The 20,749-nt window shown below is 42.7% G+C and overlaps 1 protein-coding gene across 2 annotated transcripts in view; it reads left to right on the top strand.

Annotated features, from left to right (window-relative positions):
* Positions 1–20,749, top strand: part of LOC121281040 (solute carrier family 22 member 5-like) — a 159,042-nt gene that overhangs the window by 54,302 nt on the left and 83,991 nt on the right. The window contains exon 4 of one of the 2 annotated variants that reach the window (XM_041193631.1): positions 9,227–9,398. In XM_041193631.1, coding sequence (XP_041049565.1) covers positions 9,227–9,398 — 172 coding nt within the window. The remainder of the gene's footprint in view (positions 1–9,226; positions 9,399–20,749) is intronic. The other variant, XM_041193632.1, reaches the window with a different exon arrangement.

The raw sequence follows: 20,749 nt of genomic DNA on the forward strand, positions 1-20,749 counted from the left end.
CTTCTCCAGAGCTGTTAAAGTTAAAATGAATTCTGTTCCAGAACAGATTATTCTAAACATTTTGGTCATGTCTTGTGAATACCTGGAAGAACTGATCAATCAGAATATGTGCTGCTTTGTGCTCAACCTCCATTTCAAGCCCATTTACTTATTTTATTGGTTCACCTTTTCTTTGATCATCCTCTTGCTGTTGTGGCAGTGAAATCATTTTCTCTTGTTATCCCTAGACTCAGGTGCCAAACCTTTTTCCCAGGTCTCTGATTACCCTTTTTACTTATCCCTGCCTTTTTAAGTATTCATCCCAGTACACCACTTTTTCTTTCTCCCGACAGAATTTGTAAAAGCCAGTTTTCTGCTTCATTTAATGTTAAATTCAACTATTAATCCATTTCCTGTTGTGTTTGCTTAGTCCAGGCTTATCATTTGTGAGAATGTATTTTTCTTGCAGTGTTCAGGATTATACTTCTGAAGTTCTGCATCTACTGAAGTGTCGTTGAATAACTTTGCATTTTATTCGCTTTAATTGTTCTGCCATTTCATGATTCTAGTCTTCGATATTTTCAACTTTCAGACCAAGTTTAAATTTTATTATTCTGCAGGGACTCGTGAAACCCATATCTTGTACACTCTCTCTGTCAATAACAAATATCAGATTATGATAAACGTTGTTATTTGTAGCTTCACTAACTCACTAGGTCAACAAGCAGTCATTTATTTCATTTGCCAACTCTGATTTAAAGCCACTTTAGATGTTTCCAGTTTATGTTATGTTGATTAAAAGTTACCATTAAAATTACATTCATGTTCTTGCATAGCTGAAATTTTTGAGGAATCAGATGTTTGTATCCATTCATAGGATAGGTATTGCTGGTAAGGCCAGCATTGTTCCCATCCTTAATTGCCCTTGAGAAGGTGCTGGTGAGCTACCTTCTTGAACTGCTGCAATCCATCTGATGCAGGTGTAGCCACAGTGCTGCTGGGAAGGGAGCTCCAGGATTTTGATCCTGTGACAGTGAAGGAATAGTGATATAGATTCAAGTCAGGATGGTGTGTGGTTTGGAGGGGAACTTGCAGGTGGTGGTGTTCCCATGCATCTGCTATCCTTGTCTTTCTAGGTGGTAGAAGTCATGGGTTTGGAAGGTATTGTTGAAGGCGCCTTGGTGAGTTGTTGCAGTGCATCTTGAATATAGTTCACTCTGCTGCCACTGTGCATGTAGTAGAGGGAGTGAATGTTTAGGTTGGTGGATGGGGTGCCAGCCAAGCGGGCTGCTTTTTTTCCTGAATGGCACAGAGCTTCTTGAGTGTTGCACTCATCCAGATAAGTGATGAGTGTTCCATCACACCCCTGACCTGTGCCTTGGACAGGCTTCGCCTCAGACTTCCCAGTCTCTGATCTGCTCTTTTAGACACAGTATTTCGATAGCTGATCTAGTTCAGTTTCTGATCAATGGTAACCCCAGGAAGTTGTTGGTGGAAGATTCAGCAATGATAATGCCATTGGCCAGGATTTCCCATTCGGCGAGTGGGCCCCGCCTCCCGCTCGCCAACGCATAAAATGACGCGGGGTGATGTCAGGCAGAACTCCCGACATCACCCCGCCTCATTTCAATTTTCAGGTTGGCAGGAGCTCAGCTGAATCATCTGTGTGCCCGATGACCTGTCAATGGCCAATTGAGGTCATTGACAAAGTAATTAATGTAATTAATGGACCTGCCCGTCCAACCTTAAGCTTGGCGGGCAGGCTGGGAGACTTGGCGGGTATTGGAAAAAGCATGAAACCTCATCCAGGGGCGGGATGAGGTTTCACGTATGTTTATAAATTTTTAATAAAAGTGAAATTGAAAGTGATGGACATGTCCCAATTCTTGTGACAGTGTCTCATGAGGGGACATGCCAGGGAATTTTTTTTTTTCTGTTTTTAACATTTTTTAATGTGTAACCAATCTCCCTGAGGCAGCACTTAGCCTCAGGGAGATGAGTGCGTTCTTTTGTGTGCATGCGCGAAAGAGTGCACTCTTGGCTCAGGGAATTCCACCCCCCCTTGCCCACACAGGGAGCGCACAGCGCTTCCTTGCGGACGTCATGCTGGGCGGGCCTTAATTGGCCAGCCTACATAAAATGGCAGCGCGCCTCCAATTGGGTGTGCCGATCGGAGCTGCGCCTCCAGGCACCCGCTCCTGAACTTTCCCCCCGATGGGTGGAAAATTCTGCCCATTAAATGTGAAGAGGAGATGGAGAGATTGACTCTTGTTGGAGATGGTCATTGCCTGGCACTTATGTGATGTGAATGTTACTCACCACTTATCAACCCAAGCCTGAATGTTGCTAAGATCTTGCTGCATATTGGCACGGACTGCTTCAGTAATTGAGAAGTAGTGAACGGAAGTGAATATTGTGCAATCTTCAGAAAACTTCCTCATTTCTAGCCTTATGATGGAAGGAAGATCATTAATGAAGCTGCTGAAGGTGGTTGGGACTGGGACACCACCCTGAGAAACTCCTGCAGCAATGTCTGGGACTGAGATGATTGGCTTTCAACAACCATCTTCCTTCATGCTAGGTATGACTGCAACTAGTGGAGAGTTTTCCCCCTGATGCCCATTGACTGCAAGTTTTCCAGGGCTTCTTGATGCTGCCTTGATCTCAAGGGCAGTCACTTTCACTTCCCCCCTTGAGTTCAACTCTTTTGTCTATGTTTTGACCAAGGCTATAATGAGGTCAGGAACCAAATGGCCGTAGTGGAACCCAAACTGAGCATTAGAGAGAGTAGGTTATTACTGTGTAAGCGTTGCTTGATAGCACTGTCAATTTTATTTAAGGAGCTATTTCATAACACTCAGTAAAGGTACATTCCAGTGGGAAAGAAAAACTTCATCCTAGGGTTTTAAGAGAAGTGGTTGCTCAAATTGTCGATGCATTGGTTTTAATTTTCTAAAATTCTCTAGATTCTGGAAGGGTCCCATCGGATTAGATATTAACGAATGTAACTCCTCTATTCAAGAAAGGAGGGAGGCAGAAAATAGGAAATTACAGGCCAGCTAGCCTAACATCTGTCATAGGGAAAATTCTTGGAATTTGTTATTAAGGAGGTTATAGCAGGGCACTTAGAATATCTTAATGCAGTCTGGCTGAGTCATCGGTCCAGAACTTCCGATCAGGGTCATAACCCCTATTTCCGACCCAGATCACACAAAAATTTACCTACTCACCTTCCTAGGATTTTCTGGGCCCAACTCCCAATGGAGGGTCCTTCTAAACACAGGCAGTGCACCGATCTTCACAGGGAGCAGCACAGCGAATCTTCATAGAAATTGTGAACATGTGCAGTTTGGCAGGAAGAATAGAAAAGGTGCTTTTTTTTTTAAATAGAGAGAGATTGCAAAACTGCGGTATTGAAGGATCTAGCTATCTTGGTACATGAATCACAAAAAGTATGCAGTTACAGCAAGTGATTCGGGAGGCAAATGTTGTCGTTTGTTGCAAGGTGGAATGGAATATGCAAGTTGTGAAGTTGTGTTACAGTTGTACGGGTTTGAGTTGGTGAGACCTCATCTGGAATACTGTGTACAGTTTTTGGTCTTCTTACTTGAGAAAGAATATAATTGTGTTAGAAGCAGCTCAGAGAAAGTTCAATCGACCGATTATGGATGAAGGGTTTTTCTTATGAGGAAAGGTTGGCCATATATCCATTGGAGTGCAGAAGAATGAGAGGTGATCTAATTGAAACATACAAGATCCTGAGAGGACTTGACAGAGTGGATGCTGAAAGGATCCTTTCCCCTTGTGGGAGGTACTAGAATTAGGGGACACAATTGAAAAATAAGGGGTCTTCCATTTATGACGGAAATGAGAATTTTTTTTCTCTCAGACGTTTTTTAGTCTGTGGAATTCTGCTCCCCATAGAATGGAGGAGGCAGGGTCATTGAATATTTTTAAGGTTGAGTTAGATAGGTTTTTGATTGACAAGGGATTCAAAGGGTCGACAGGAAAGTGGAGATCAGCCATGATCTTATTGAATGGTGGAACAGGCTCAATGGGCTGAAAGACCTACTCCTCCTCCTAATTCACATGTTCGTATATCACGTGGAGTGAATTGAATTGGCTGAAGATCGCCATCTGTGATGCTGAGGACCTCAGAAGGAGGCTGAGATGGATCATCCAAGTGACTCTTCTGGCTGAAGATGATTGCAAATGCTTCAGCCCTGTCTTTTCCATTAATGAGCTGAGCTCTCCCAACACTATTGATGTGGAGTTTCATCTTCTTATTTGTTGTTTAATTGTCCAGCACTATTCATAACTTGATGTGACAAGATGGCAGAGCTTTGATGTGATCTGCTGGTCCCAGAGGAACTTTCAAAAGGCAAGTGGACTTTAATTTGAAAAGATCTAATTTGTAAGGATATGGAGTGAAAGCTGAGGTGTGGGACTAAATAGGACAGCTCTTTTAAAGAGCCAGCACAGGTACGACATGCTGTAAGATTGTATCAATCTACAGTAAAGCAAAAAATTGTGGATGTTGGCAATTTGACTTAAAAAGAGAAACCGCTGAAACTATAAAGCAAATCTGGCAGCATCTGTGGAAAGGGGACAGAGTGAACGGACAGAGTTTTAACTACCAAGATGCGGTGGGTGGGAAGGCGAGGCTCAGGTTCAGGTGTGGGCAGTGGCAAATCAGAAACCCAATATGATCCTGTCCACCTGCAGCATTTATTTGGAAGTGCTTGAAGGCAAATGGGAAACTGTGGGGTAAGCTATCAAGGCAATCATTTAAATATTTAAACCATCAGCGAATTCTGCTATTAACTCAGGATTCTAGCTTGAAAAGGCAGCATACGTGTTTCCTGATTTGTATGGATCTCGCCAGGGTCAACAAGGAGCAATGGGAAGCCATTGAGCAATGAAATAGACAGGTTTGAAAGCATGTAAACACTAAAACTACATAGCTCTCGGCCTGTGTACGGGAAAAAATCATTCTCACAGCACTTAACTTAGAGCCTGATTTCATTACTTCACAGGTGATTTAATCTCCAAACTTTTGGAGAGTCATTTCATCTACCTTCACTTACTTTCAACTGATCTTCGGCATGGAAGCATGGGAGTGCCTTGTGCAGCTATACATGCATCTCTTGTGTAGAACAAGAGACATGAACACCAACAACAACACCAGCAATACCGGGAGCAGGAGCTGCCTTCTCTTTAGCCACATGCCTCTGCATAGCACTGAGGGTAGGATACAGAGCTCAAATTTGAAGGAGGCAATAACCTCAACACAGGGTGCAGAGGCCATCTTCCCCAACATGACAGATCAATAGTACCTCAGGAGGCTTGGGCTTTTATGCCAGGTCTTTGCTGGTATCTGCAGCTTCTTTGAACAAAGTTTCCTTCCAAGAGGTTCAGGTGGACATGCATTGCCAGTGGCAGTCAAGGTCACTACAGCCTTGAATCTCTTCACCTCTGGCTTCTTCTAAGGCTCTGCTGGTGACATGGCCAAGATTTCTCAATCAGCTGCCTACAAGAGTATCTTTCAGGTGACTGATGCCATTTTTGCCGATGCTGTCATTTTTATCTACTTTGACAGTAATGAGACTGGTCAGACACTTAGGGCCTTTGCATTTGCTAGAGCATTTGCACTAGCATGTGAGCTAGAGCTCCAAGGGTTAACTGAAGTAGACTTGTATTCCCTGCAATATGGAAGGGAGAATTTGATTGTGTTATTTTAGGATTTTGAAAGGTTATGAAAAGAAAAAGATTTTCTGCTGGTAGACCAAGAGCACAACCTTAAAATCGGAGCCAAAGCCATTCTGGAAAAGTTAGGAAACAGTTCTCCATATGAAGTGTGGTAGAAACAGGGAATTTGCTCCAAACAAAAGCAGTAAACCATCAATCAATTAATAATTTAAAATTGGAGATCAAAAGATTTTTGCTAGGCAAGGGTGTTAAAGGATATGGAACCAAGGGGGTGGATGGAATAAGGTTACAGATTGGCCATGGTCTTACTGAATGTCAGCACAGACTCAAGAAGCTGAATTGCCTACTTCTGCCCTTATATTTCTATGCTCATAATTGCCTCAATGTCACATTACTGTGTAAGACTGATGTGTTTTCATTGTCTCCAAACTAAATTCCACAAGTGAAAATTAAACACAACCCACTGCAATTTAACAATCACCAAGATTCCACCACCACCACCATGAAACCCCCTAAAATAAACAATATACATTCTGCTGAGCAGCACATTCCTGACATTCCTTTACTGTGGGAAAATCATTGCAGTTATAGTTCGAGTATTGCATGCTAGTTCTTTCATGCTCTTGTGAGATGATCATTTATTTATCAAATTTACAAATCACGTAAATATCCACAAAGGTATAGTTCTAGTGCCCTCCAGTGGCCCCTAATTAATCTCTACTGGCCCCTAATTAGTGCATGGGCACTCATTAACATAGGTTAGTATAGAATATTCTTTTAAATGCTGTTCTTATTTCAGGGATTTTTTTTTTACAGCAGACATACACTCAGTGGTGGAACCGTATAAACTGTGCAATATCTTTTATTCTTCAGCATGTATGCAAGAGAAGCATCATCCACTGCACCTGTTCCCAAACATGTCCCAAATTACATGAATCAAGTCATGAGTGGCCAGGGTGGATGCACTGCATCTGCAGGGATGTTCCAGCATTATCCACCCCACCACTGTCAGTAGAGTAGTATGATGCCATTTCAATAGCAGAGACAAGGCTCGCCTAGGAATTAGTTATAAAATTCTTTTCTCATTTTTCTGCATTCGTTAGGGCATGCCAGACTGTGGGATTGATAACCTTTCCTGAGTGAATATTTGGGGCCTCATTATTGGCACCTATTCTAGTTTTCAGCCATATGAATTCTAACAAGGTCTTAAAGACTCCTGAACCACATGTCCGGCAGTCAATCATTCCCTCTCTGCCTGCACACTGCTAACCTGCATTGTGGCCACCTCCTTAAACCTGCTATCCACATAGTTCTCAGCCTTGAGGATACACAACAGCGACTCCAGCCACCACTCAAGTTCCTTTTGCAATTGGTGACACTTCCTACAGTTGTGTTTGTCTAGGACACATGGTGTGTCCATGACTTCCCACATACCACAGGTTGCGCTTTCCAACTTGGCTGGGCTGCCCTGCCATACTGTAACTTAAAAACTATTTGTTACAATTGGAAGAAGTAGAATAACTTAAGAGTTAGGCAACAATCAACTTCTCCTTTACCAAAGTTAGAGCGAACTGCTGGAGGTTAAAAAAGGTAGAAAAAGAAAGGAGCGCCTCCGTCTCTGAACTCCCTCATTCACCAAACTCCCACTTTACACTCTATGCACTCAAAGCAGCACTCTCAGGAAGGCCTCTTTTTATGCTCTTTGAAAAACAACTGGTTTAAGCTTCTGAAAATCAGTTTAAGCTTGCTACCCAACTAACTAGCTGCAGCTGCTCTAAGAGAGCTTATATACCCTTGTTCTAAGCCTGGAATAAAACTTAACTTCTCCTAACTTAAGGAATAATTTATAGTTAATTGCTAAATTAAAGAAAAATAAAAGCTAGACATTAGATAGAAATTAACCTTTAAAACTCTGTTACTGGTCATTGACCTGATATGTTAACTCTGTTTCTCTCTGCACAGGTGCTAGCCTGCTGACCATTTCTAACATTTTCTGTTTTCGTTTATGACTTCCAGCATCAGCAGTATTTTGCTTTTGTTTACATTTTAACATATCTATTTTGGAAAGGATATGAGTCTGGAAAAGAGATTGATTCCAAGTGTAAAGAGGATTGAGCTGTGAGTAAGAGTTAGGCAACTTTTGCTTTAGGCTCTGGAAACCCCCGACCGCTACCATCTAAAAGGGAAAAGGCAGCAGATACATGGGAACACCGTCACTTGGAAGGTTCCCTCCAAGCCACACACCATCCTGACTTGTAAATATATTGCCGTTCCTTCCCTGACAGCACTGTAGGTGTACCTACACCATAGGGACTGCAGCGGCTTAAGAAGGTAGCTCTTCACCACATTCTCAAAGGCAATTAAGGATGGGCAATAAATGCTGGCCTAGCCAGCAAAGCCCACATCCCATGAATGAATTTAAAAAATATACCTAAAATATGGTATAATAAATAATTATAGCCAGATTATTCCTTCAAAATAAAGATAACTCAAGGAACATAACTAGGTAGTTAGTGAAAAATATATTAAAGAAGATCAGGTATAGCTTCTTTACTGAATTGCTGACCCATTCTTATAATGTGTATCTGGCAGGGTAGAAAAGGCAAAAACATTGGTTTTTTATTAAAATCCCGAGGATGAGAGTGTCGGAGTATTAGTCGGATAAGCTTTTATAAGTAAGGGAGACAGTGGTGTAGTGGTAATGCCACTGGACTAGTAATCCAGAGGTCCAGGCTAAAGCTCTAGGAATGGCAGCCAGTGGAATATTAATTCAATTTATAAATTGGGAATTGAAAGCTAGTCACAGTAATGGTGACCATGAAACACTCAGCACTTGTTAAAAAAAAACATCTAGTTCACTGCCCATGCATTGCAAGGGGCAGTAACATACCCTTGAACATAAGAACATAAGAAATAGGAACAGTAGTAGACCACTCAGCCCCTCGAGCCTTTAGGGAAGGAAATCTGCAATCTTTACATGGCCTGAGCTACACGTGACTCCAGACTCACAGCAATGTGGTTGACCTTGAAATGTCCTAGCAAGCCACTCAGTTCAAGGGGAATTAAGGATAGGCAACAAATTTTGGCCTTGCCAGCAATGCCCTCATCCCATGAAAGAATAAAGAGGAAAGCTATTATGGGATGCCTGGTGGTCTACCATCATATTTGACTAATCATATGTTTTTGTGTCCAGTCCTAATATCTGCTAGACATTTATTTGTGAAACTTTACTCTGTTTTTAATGTATTCCATTCCTTTTTCCTCTCTCCCTAACACTCCATTGTTTTCTCATTTCTGCTTATCTCTCTGGCTTCAGGGAGCCGCATATGTTAGACTGAGGTGATATTTCTGCATTTACGATCCATCACACCATTTGGTTTAAATGGGTTATGTTTAAAGAGCACTTATCTATATTACTGAAAGCTTTTTTTTTGAACACATGAATAAACTTTCTTTCAACTTGTCCATAATGGGCAGTGAAATAAAATTAGGAAATAACATGCAATCACTGTTGATGTTAGTTATTCTCTTGTTACAGGGTCGGAGGTTCTTGGAAAATCTCTTCGGGTTATTTACTCTACAGTCGGAATTGGCATTTCTTATGCATTCGGCTATATGGTTCTGCCTTTGGTTGCATACTTCATACGAAGCTGGTGGGCATTGCTTTTCACACTGTCTGTCCCTGGCCTGCTCTACATTCCTTTGTGGTGGTAGGTAGAAATTAGAATCTTAACCTATCTAAACAGTAGTTAAAACTATTATTGCCTTTTTAAATCAATTTTGACTAAGTTAAAGTAAATGGGAGTCTTTCTTCCATGAGGGTGGCGATGGGGATCAGCATGCCTATGCATTGCAAGGGGCAGTAACATACCCTTGAACATAAGAACATAAGAAATAGGAACAGTAGTAGACCACTCAGCCCCTCAAGCCTGCTCCGCCATTCAATAAGATCATAGCTGATCCTCTTGTGTTTCTATTTCCACTTTCCCATCTAACCCCAATAATCTTTGATTCCCTTGCCTAACAAGAATCTATCTACTTCAAAAAATATTCAATGACCTCGCCTCCACCACCTTCTGAAACATATTCCAAAGTCGTACAACCCTCTGAGGGAAAACATTTCTCCTCATCTCTGTCCTAAAAGGGCGACCCCTAATTTTAAAACACTGTCCCCTAGTTCTGGACTCACCCACAAGAGGAAACATCCTTTCGACATCCGCCTTGTCAAGGCCGCTCAGGATCTTGTATGTTTCAATCAAATCACTCCTCATTCTTCTAAGCTCCAGTGGAAACAAGCCCAGTCTGTCCAACCTTTCCTTATGAGACAATTTCAGGTATCAATATAGTAAACCTCCTTTAAACCACCTCAAACACATTTACATCCTCCCGCAAATAAGGAGACCAAAACTGCACACAGTATTCAAGGTGCAGTCTCACCAATGCCCTGTATAACTGAAGCAAAACATCCTTACTTTTATGATCAATCCCTGTTGTAATAAAGGATAGCATTCCATTAGCCTTCTTAATTACTTGCTTTACCTGCATGCTAACTTTTTGTGATTCATGTACCAAAACACCTAGATCCCTCAGCACCTCAGACTTCTGCAGCCATTCTCCATTTAAGTAATATTCTGCTTCTTTATTCTTCTTGTCAAAGTGAATAACTTCACATTTTCCCACATTAAACTCTATTTGCCAGATCTTTGTCAACTCACCCAACCTATCTATATCCATCTGTAGCCTCCTCATGTCCTCTTCACAACATACTTTCCTACCTATCTTTGTGTCATCTGCCAATTTATCTACCGTGTCTTCACTCCCCTCATCTAAGTTATTGATGTAAATCGTAAAAACGTTGAGGCCCGAAGACAGACCCCATGTGGGACTCCACTCATGACATCCTACCAATAGAAAATGACCCATTTATGCATACTCTGTTTTCTGCCAGACAGCCAATCTTCTATCCATGCTAATATGTTACCCACTACGCCATGCACTTTTATATAATAATCTTTCATGTGGCACCTTATCAAATGCCTTCTGGAAATCCAGAAGCACTGTAAGTCTACAGGCTCCCCTTTATCCACTGCACATGTCACTCCTTCAAAAAACTCCAATAAAATTTGTTAAAAATGATTTTCCTTTCACAAAACCATGCTGGCTCTTCTGGATTGGCAACACATCCACAAACATTCACACCCTCCACCATTGATGCACAGTAGCAGCAATGTGTACCATCTACCAGATGCACTGCAGGAATTCACCAAGACTCCTTCGACAGCACCTTCCAACCCCAATACCTCTATCATCTAGAAAACAAGGGCAGCAGATAGATGGGAACACCACCACCTGGAAGTTCCCCTCCAAGTCACTCACCCTCCTGACTTGGAAATATGTCACTGTTCCCTCACTGTTGCTGGGTCAAAATCCTGGAACTCCCTTCCTAACAGCACGGTAGGTATACCTACACCACCTGGACTGCAGCAGTTCAAGAAGGCAGCTCACCACCACCTTCTCAAGGGCAATTAGGGATGGGCAGTAAATGCTGGCCCAGCCAGCGAAGCCCACATCCCTTGAATGAATAAAAAAAATGCCTTGAGCTGTTCTAAGTGCCCAGCTATAACCTCCTTAATGATCCATTATAATAACTTCTCCACAACAGATGTCAAGCTAACTAGCCTGTAGTTCCCTGCTTTCTGCCTTCCTCCCTTCTTGAATAGAGGGGTTATATTTGCTACTTTCCAACCTGATGGAACTTTTCCAGAATCTAGACAACTTTGGAAAATTAACGAGAGCATTGACTGCCTCATTAGCCATCTCTTTTAAGACCCTAGGATGGTAATCCATCGGGACCCAGAGACTTGCCAGCCCGCAGCTCCATCAATTTGCTCAGTACTGTTTCCCTAGTGATTACAATTTTATTAGGTTCCTTTCTCCTGTTCACCTCCTGATTTGCAGATATTACTGGAATGTTTTCTATATCCTCTATAGTGAACACAGAAGCAAAATATTTGTTCATTTCATCCGTCATTTCCTTATCATCTACTATTGACTCCCTACAATCAATCTCCAGAGGACCAACACTCACTTTACTTACTGTTTTCCTTTTTAAGTACCTGTAGAGAAACTCATGCTAACCGTTTTTACATTTCTAGCTAGCTTCCTCTCATACTTTAATTTCCTTCTCCTGATTAACCTTTTAGTCATTCTCTGCTATTCTTGATCTTCTGTCCAACTATCTGTCCTGCTACTCATCTTTGTGGGATTGTATGCAAAAAGCATATATAAGGAAAAACCTTAAGTTTGATGCTTTCCATAAAATCTCCAGTTAACCACGGATGGTGGGTCCACCTCCTAGAATTTTTCTTTATAATAGGAATGTACTTATTTGGATACTCTGAAATATCCTCTCAAATGTCTGCCACTGCTTCTCTATTGATCTACCCTCTAGCCTAGTTTCCCAGTTCACTTCAGCTAGCTCAGTTTTCATCTCCACATAGCTGCCCTTATTTAAGTTTAAGATACTAGTCTTAGACCCACTCTTCTCCTTTTCAAACTGGATGTAAAATTCAATCATATTGTGATCGCTGCTACCTGGGGGTGCCTTTAACCTGGGTCATTAATTAATCCTGTCACGTTACACAATACTAAATCTAATATAACCTGCTCTCTAGTTGGTTCCAGAACATGCTGCTCGAAGAAACTATCTCAAAAGCATTCTAAGTACTCTTCATTCATGCTACTGCCAATCTGATTTTTCCAGTTGAAGTATAGATTAAAATCACCCATGATTATTGCCGTCCCTTTATCACAAGGACGCAATATTTTCTCTTGAATACTTTGTTCCACACTGTAGCTACTGTTAGGGGGCCTGCAGACCACTCCCATTAATGACTTTTTCCCCCTACTATTTCTCATCTCCACCCAAACCGATTATACACCCTGATCTCCTGAACCAAGGTCATCTCTAACTATTGCACCAATGTCCTCATTTATTAACAGGGCTACTCCTCCACTTTAACCTATCTTCCTATTTTTCTTGAACATCATGTACCCTTCAATATTAAGGACCCAAGTTTTGTTGTCCAGCAGCCACATCTTTGTGATTGCTATTAGATCATATTTATTTACTTCAATGTAGGCCATCAATTCTTTTACTTTGTTATGAATGCTACATGCATTTAGATAGCGAGCCTTTAGTTTAGTTTTTCTGTTACCTTTGTAACATCTAGCCTTGACTGTTGATGTATCCTTAGGCTTATTCTCTCTGTCCCTTCCTGCCATTCTCTGACCCTCATTTCTCATGTTACTATTTTGCCCCCCTGTCTTGACTCTACACCTTAAATTCTGCCTCTACCCAAGCTTGATCGCTCACCCCTCTTGTATAGTTTAAAGCCCTCTCTACTTCCCTAGTTATGCGATTTGCAAGGACATTCATCCCAGCATGGTTCAGATGTAAACCATCCAAACGGTACAGCCCCCACTTGCCCCAGTACTAATGCCAGTGCCCCATAAACCCACTTTTCCCACGCCAGTCTTTGAACCATGCATTCGTCCCTCTAATCTTATTTGCTCTATGTCAATTTGCATGTGGCTCAGGTAATAATCCAGAGATTATTACCTTTGAAGTTCTGCTTCTTAATTTGGTACCTAGCTCCTCATACTGACTTTGCAGAACCTCTTTCCTAGTTCTACCTATGTCATTGTTACCTACATGGACCTGACAACTGGATCCTCTCCCTCCCACTGCAAGTTCCTCTCTGGCCCTGAGCAGATGTCCCAAATCCTGGCACCAGGCAGACAACATAGCTGTCTGAACTCTCACCCTTTGGTGCAGAGAACAGTGTCAATCCCCCTCACTATACTATCTCCTACTACCACTACATTCCATTTTGTTCCTCCCGCTTGAACGGCTTCCTGTACCACAGCGCCATGGCCACTCAGCTCACCCACCTTGCAGACTTCGTTTTCATCCACACAGGTTGTGAGCACCTTAAGCCTATTTGACAATTGCAAAGCCTGAGGCTCCTCCGCCACTGCCCGCTCCTAACGTTACCTGCCTCACTGATAGTCACATCCTGCAGTCCCTCACTGCTGACCAAAACAGATGACCCTCTTTTAAGAGGTGTGACTATCTTCTAGAACAAAGTACTCAGGTATTTCTCTCCCTCCCTTATGTTGAGCAGTGTCTGCATTTCGGCTTCCAAATCAATAATCCTGATCCGGAATTCCTCAAGCTGCTTACACTTCCTGCAGACATGTTTGTAATGGATTGCCTTGGCGTCCAAAAGCTCCCACATCTCACCGCTGTAATATAACCCCTGTCCTGCCATTCTAACTTATGTTATTTAGCTAATTTACTTTAATTATTTTCTTCCTTTGTATGCTACAATTTACTATGTTTATTGAATGCTATTACCACTAACAACTAAAAGCTATATACCTAACTACAAGGTATGTGTTTTAGATGTTTATTCAAATTACATTATTTTATTGCTTTTTTATCTTTATTGTTTGATTTTAGTTTTAAAGTTTTCAAATTTTGGTTTATTATTTTAAAGTTTTAGTTCTTTCTATTTGTAGATCTACCTTAATTTGCCTGTCCTAAGCTGAGCACTTACCGGCCAATCAACTTACAAGCTTCCTGTGACGTCACAGTTTCTTTTTATTCTTTCTCCCGGACAGCCACCCCAGCTGAGGAAAACCTCGCAGGGCACACCCGAGTCGTGGCGCTTAAGCCACAAGGCGCTCAGTCCAAGCAGCCAGGGCTCACCCCCTTGGCCAGCTCTGGCATTGTTGACTGTGTGTGTGTAAGTGTGCGTGTGCGTGTGTGTGTGTGTGTGTGTGTGTGTGCTGAATGCTTGATGTTGGGTTATATTATTTTTCTCAGTGTTAGTAGTTAATAGTTTTGCTCTTTGATTCAAGAAAACCTTGTTTGATTGGGCTCTTATTGCTCACAGCTTAAATAGTTAAATATAATCTGGTTTAGATATCCTTATGAAAAAGGAACTTAAATCTTGTTGTAACCAACTGAGGGGATTGAATAAAGGGGAGCCAGTTCACCCCTTCTCACCTGGTGGTCACAAAATTAGGGGCTTGTTCAGGATTGTTCCCACAGCTCAGCAAATGAATTGGAGTGGGGAAGTGGATTGTTCCTTCAAGCAATTTAAAAACTGCAAAAGACTTTCTTGGGTTAATAATAATAAAGTGCTAAAATGTCGACATTTGATGTCAATGCTTTCATACAGCAGGACGAGATAACTGGCGAGAGGTTAAAGTCACTGTCTTTGGAAGAATTGAAAGGTGTAGCTAGGCACTTAGAGATGGGGGTCTACCTGAAAGCCAGAATAACAGAAATTTTAATTCATGTCGTGAAACATCTAGAGGTAGAAACTGTGCACACCAAAACAGATAAATTAGCGGTAGAGAAATTAAGATTGGAGCAGTGGAAAATGGAACTGGAATTTGAGGAATGGGAAAAGGGAGAAAGAGGCAGGAACAGAAGGAGGACAGCAAAATCCAGGAAAGGGAAAGAGAAAAGGAAAGGAAGTTTAATTTAAAACCGTTCGAGCTGAGAAGGGTGGATCCCGCTCTGCCCATTGAAGACGCCCCTGGTGTGGGAACCACTCCTAGCTCAGACTTAAGGACTGAGGCATTCAAGTTTGTCCACTTAACTTCTTAAGTTTGAGGAAGAAGAGGTGAACGCCTTTTTTCTCCCTTTTAAAAGGTTAGCATAGCAGCTTAAGTGACCAGTCCAACACTGTTCCCTGCTATTGCAGAGTCAGCTGACAGGAAAAGCTCATGAGGTTTACTCCCTCTTGCCTGAGGAAAGTGCAACAAGCGATGAGACAGCAAAAAAGGCCATTTTATGTGCGTACCAGTTAGTGCCAGAGGCATACCATCAGGAATTCCTTACTCTCAGGAATCGGCCTACCAGACATACCTGGATTTTGAATGGTTTAAGCAGCTCGCCTTTTACCAGTGGGTATGGTCACATAAAACTGAGGCCGCCCACGATAATCTTTGTGAAATAATTCTCCTTGAGCTGTGCAAAAACTCCATGCCCTTCCCGATAAGAACTCACATAGAGGAACAGAAAGCAGCAGGGGCCAGGCAGGCAGCAACTCTGGCTGATGATTGTGAACTTGTCCACAAACCCTCAACCCAAAGGAAATCCTTCCCTAGTCACCTCCAATCAACTGAGAAGGATAGAAGGTGAGAGAGTGAGCACCCATGGGAGAGAAAGGACAGCTGAAAACACAGGGGGCCAGCCTCAGGCCAGAAAGGATGGTGCTGAGAAAAAATGATAGGCAAAGGAGCCTGTGTGTTTTAACTGCCACAAGGCAGGACACCTCTGTGCTGATTGCTGGAGGTTAAGGGAAAAATCTGTGGGATTTGTTAGGTCACACAAACTCCGTGCAGAAAATGGGAGTCAGACAGATAGCAGGCCAGGCTATGGCTTTGACTGCAGCAGCAAATCCCTGTAGATGCACTACTGAGAATGCAGGTGAGCTTTAAAAAATCCTTGAGAGTTACAAGGATTTTGTATCAGAAGAAAGAGTGGCCACATTTCCCCAGAGCCAGGTGAGTAAGCCTATGGTGATACTGCGGGATACAGGGTCCAGCCAAACTCTGTTTCTGAGAAAAAAGGTATGACCTTTCCAACAGAGAGTGCAGTAAGTGGCAATTTATTGTTGAAGGGTACTGAAGGAGGGTACATGCCCATCCTCTTATACTGGGTGCACCTGGAGTGCAACCTTGTTTCAAGACCAGTGACTGTGGGAGTCATCCCTGTTTGCCTGTGGACGGGGTCAACCTGCTCTTTGGCAATGACCTGGCGGGATAAAAAGTGATAGCATTCTCAGTAGTGTCAGAGAATCCGGCCGAGATCAGGGAAACAGAGCATCTGCGGGAGAAAGTGTCTGGCATTTTCCCTGACTATGTGGTAACATGACCTATGGCCAGACAAAGTCCATCAGAGGAGATTAAAATGGGACTGCAGACAGATGACCCTACTGTCTGGTTATCTGATACTTTTTTGGGTGTCTAGAGGATCCCAAGGAGTTAATAAGTAGGTCTTCCTTGGTTGCGACTCAGCAAGCTGACCTGTTGTTAAAAAAGTTAGTACAGGCTTTCCAAAGCCAAGGCAGACGCAGTCCCTGACTGCTACTACTAAAAATGAGGTGCTGATGAGAAAGTGGAGTCCTCCTCACAGACTTGTAAGCAAGGAGTAGACAATGATCCACCAGGTAATGGTGCTGCCAAGGTACTGTGGGGAAATATTACAGCTAGCATGCAAAACCCTGATGGCTGGGCATGGTGGTATATGAAAAATCCAAGCCAGCATTTTTACTGGCCACATATCCATTAGGATATAGTAAGGATTTGCAGAACCAGCCACACCTGTCAGGTTGCGGGAAAATCCCAGCTTGCAGTAAAACATGCACCTATAATTCCCATGCTGGCTTTTGTGGAACCATTCGACAAGGTAATAGTGGACTGTGTGGGGCCCCAACCCAAAACAGAATGGGGCTACCAATATACCCTTACTGTCATGGATGTAGCTACAGCTTACCAAATACCTTCCCCCGAGAACAATATCTGCCAAAATAGTGGTGGGGCAACTAACACAATTCTTTACACAGTATGGATGGCCCACTGAGATCCAGTCAGGGCTCAAATGTCATGTCCCGAATACTCCAGGAAGTCATGGGTAACCTGGTATCATCCAGCTGAAGTCCTCAGCAATTCACTCAGTCACATGGGCATTAGAACAGTACCACAGGCCCTAAGAACAATGGTCAGGGCATACTGCCACAAGTACCCCCCTCACTGAGATAAAGGACTAGGTTTGCTTCTATTTGCTACTAGAGACTTATCCAATGGGCGAATAAGATGGGATGGGGCGGGGGGCTGGACAGCACCTTTCAGCCAGGAGACTACGTGTTAGTGCTCCTACCAATACTGGGTGAACCCCTAAAAACTCAGTTCAGTGGCCCATACAGAGTAGCAAAAAAGCTTGAGGAGGTAAACTATCTAACTGACACCCCAGATCACAGGAAAAAGCAAAGGCTGTGTCATGTCATCATGATAAAATGATACCACAGCCAAGAAGGGGACAAGTAGGTTACAACAGACCTGGAGGACCAGAGGAAAATTGAGGATAAATTGGAGGGAGACATGGGTGAGGCCCACATTGAACCCCCTACTCTCCGGCTAACAAACACAGAAATTCTAGTGACTTTGGACACCATATTCACCAACCTAAATGGAGACCAGTGAGGAGATCTGACAAGGCTGCTCACTCCATTTAAAAGCATCTGTGGAGACAAGCCAAGCTGCAACACTTTAGCTCTACATGATGTGGATGTGGGAGAGGCCTGCCCCATAAGGCAACATCCCTACCGCCTAGGCCCAGAGAAGCTGGCCCCGGTCCGGGAGGAGATTGACTACATGCTGGAGCACCAACTAATAGAGCCTAGCAGCAGCAGCTGGAGCTCCGCAGCTGTGCTCGTGCCCAAACCGGACAGTTCCACAAGGCTCTGCATTGATTACCAAGAGGTTAATACAGTGACCAGGGCCAACTCCTACCCGATTTGCTGCCTGGAAGACAACGTAGATAAGGTAGGTAATGCAGCCTACATTATAAAGATAGGTTTACTCTAGGGATACTGACAGGTTTCCTTGACCACCCCCACGAAGGAAACCTTTGTATTCGTGACTCTGGATGTATTATAACAGTGTCTAGTCATGCCACTTGGAGCAGAAATGCCCCAGCAACCTTTCAAAGGCTGATGATCCAGATAGTGACAGGCTTACCCAATTACGTACTGTGATGATAGTACCTTAGCAATACTTAGATGACTTCCTGGTGTACAGTGACACCTGGGAAACTCACTTAGAGTATTTGGAAGTCCTCTTTCAGAAATTACAGTCAGCTGACCTAGTGGTCAATCTCGCAAAGACCGAGTTTGCTAAGACTCAGCTGACCTGCCTAGGACACATGGTGGGTCAAGGACAAGTGCTGCTCAGAGCTGCAAAAGGTCAAACAGTAGTACAGTTTCCTATTCCCATAAAACAGGAAGTCATGATTTTTAGGGATGTGTGGATTCTACCCCAAGTTAGTCCCAAATTCAGCACAGTAGCCTCCCCACTGACAGACCTACTACAGAAAAAGCAAAAGTAGCATGGACCAAGAAATGCCAGACAGCTTTCGAGAAGATGAAAGCCATTTTAATAAACGAGCCAGTGCCAGCAGGCTTTAACCAAGCATTTAAAATAGCCATCGATGCAAGGGGCCGAGGAGGACGAATCAGGGAATAGAGAGACCAGTGGGATACTTCACCAAAAAGCTAAACAAGCATCAGAAATTATATTCCGCAGCAGAAAAATAAACCCAAGGTTTATTATAACCTCTCAAACACTTTGAGATATACAAACAAAACGGATCCAGAGAGACCGCAGTCTATACTGGTCACAACCCTTCAGCTTTTATAGAGAAATTCAATACTCAGAATGCAAGATTATTTCATTGGAGTTTGTTTCTCCAACCATGTCACCTAAAAATCACCCGCATTGCAGGGAGATTGAATGTGACTGTGGACATTCTGTCCAGAACTTAAAAAAGAGACCCATTTAGAACTGATAGGATAATCTAGACCAAGGCTAAGAGAGTAAATAGAAGTGAATGTGTTTTTCTTTGTTTTGTATTTTTATGCCTTGTAATGAAATGAGAGTGAATCTCATTTCATTTTGTTGTGATGGGGAGGTATCATGAGGCTATGCCCTTTTATTTTTTAAAATATGATTTTTTAAGCTTTCGGCTAGCTGGAAATTTTGCAATTTGAACTGAGACAGAGCAAACTGCTTAAAATGCAAGGCGACATTCCAAGGTGAAGGTGAGAAACCAACAAATCTCCTTCAGGGGAGTCTGAAGAGAGAGACATTTCCTATAATCCAGACACTCATCAAAACTTGTAGTTGTCGAGAGAAGAGGCATTAAAAATTCAAAGTACCGAATATTGAAACAATGGCTGCCACAGACAGATCCATTCAAAACCTCTTAGAAATTATACAGTGGGTGAAGTATTTCAAGGAAAGATTGCCAACCACTATAGAGAGATTTCAAGTGACACAGGTGGTGACAGGAAGCAGAGGAAACAGGGTGAAGTCTGCTCTCTCCCTCTCTCTCCTTTGTAATAAGCATGTCGCCTGGTTTGAGAAGCCAGCTCTATCACACAACTACCAGTGAACCAAAATCTCATAATAATTGCAGTATCTTCTATATTTGACCATATCCAAGAAACCAGTTAACCTAAATTGGCCGCAGCATTTAAAATCTATGCCTCAAGACATAGTATGACATGGTGACTGTATATTATTTTGCCTATTTTTACTAGCCTCTTTCTGATACATTTGTGTGTGTGTTCCTGTGTCCCAATGACTGTATGAAGGCCAAATGCTTGACTCCGTGTTTTCATTATTTTTCTTGGATTTAGTGGTTAAAAAATTCTTTCTTTGACTCAAGAAAACATTGTTTGGTTGGCTCCTTAACCTTTTGTTGTGACCAACCAAGAAGGTTGAATAGAGTGGAGACAGTTCAACCCTTCTCATCTGGTCATATCATTGTATATTCTAAACATATCACCACAAGTATAACTTACTCACATGCTGTATATTTAGTTCTTGAATGATAATGGCCCGTAACTTACGCGCTCCCCAGCATTGGATTTGGGGGTACCCTAAAGATGCGCTGGGGAATCCCCTGGCAAGCTCCCAGGTAAGGGTTTGAACAGCAATTAACCAGAAGTGCACACTTCCTCTGGACAATTACGCTGCATTGGGAACCATCTGAAAATGCAATTTAAATTGCAAATTCGGATGATTCCGCTGGGATTATACCAAAGTTACCCAGAAAAAGTTAGAGCAATTAAAACCTCTTCTAACTTCTGGGTAACTATTGTAAAGACCCAGACTGACCTCACAGGACTCCCTCCGTTCCCTCCAACCTCCGACAAACCCACCTCACCCCCCACACCAACCTCACCAACACCCCCAACAT

This window comes from Carcharodon carcharias, chromosome 8 (assembly GCF_017639515.1).
Source record: "Carcharodon carcharias isolate sCarCar2 chromosome 8, sCarCar2.pri, whole genome shotgun sequence".
Classification (NCBI taxonomy): domain Eukaryota; kingdom Metazoa; phylum Chordata; class Chondrichthyes; order Lamniformes; family Lamnidae; genus Carcharodon; species Carcharodon carcharias.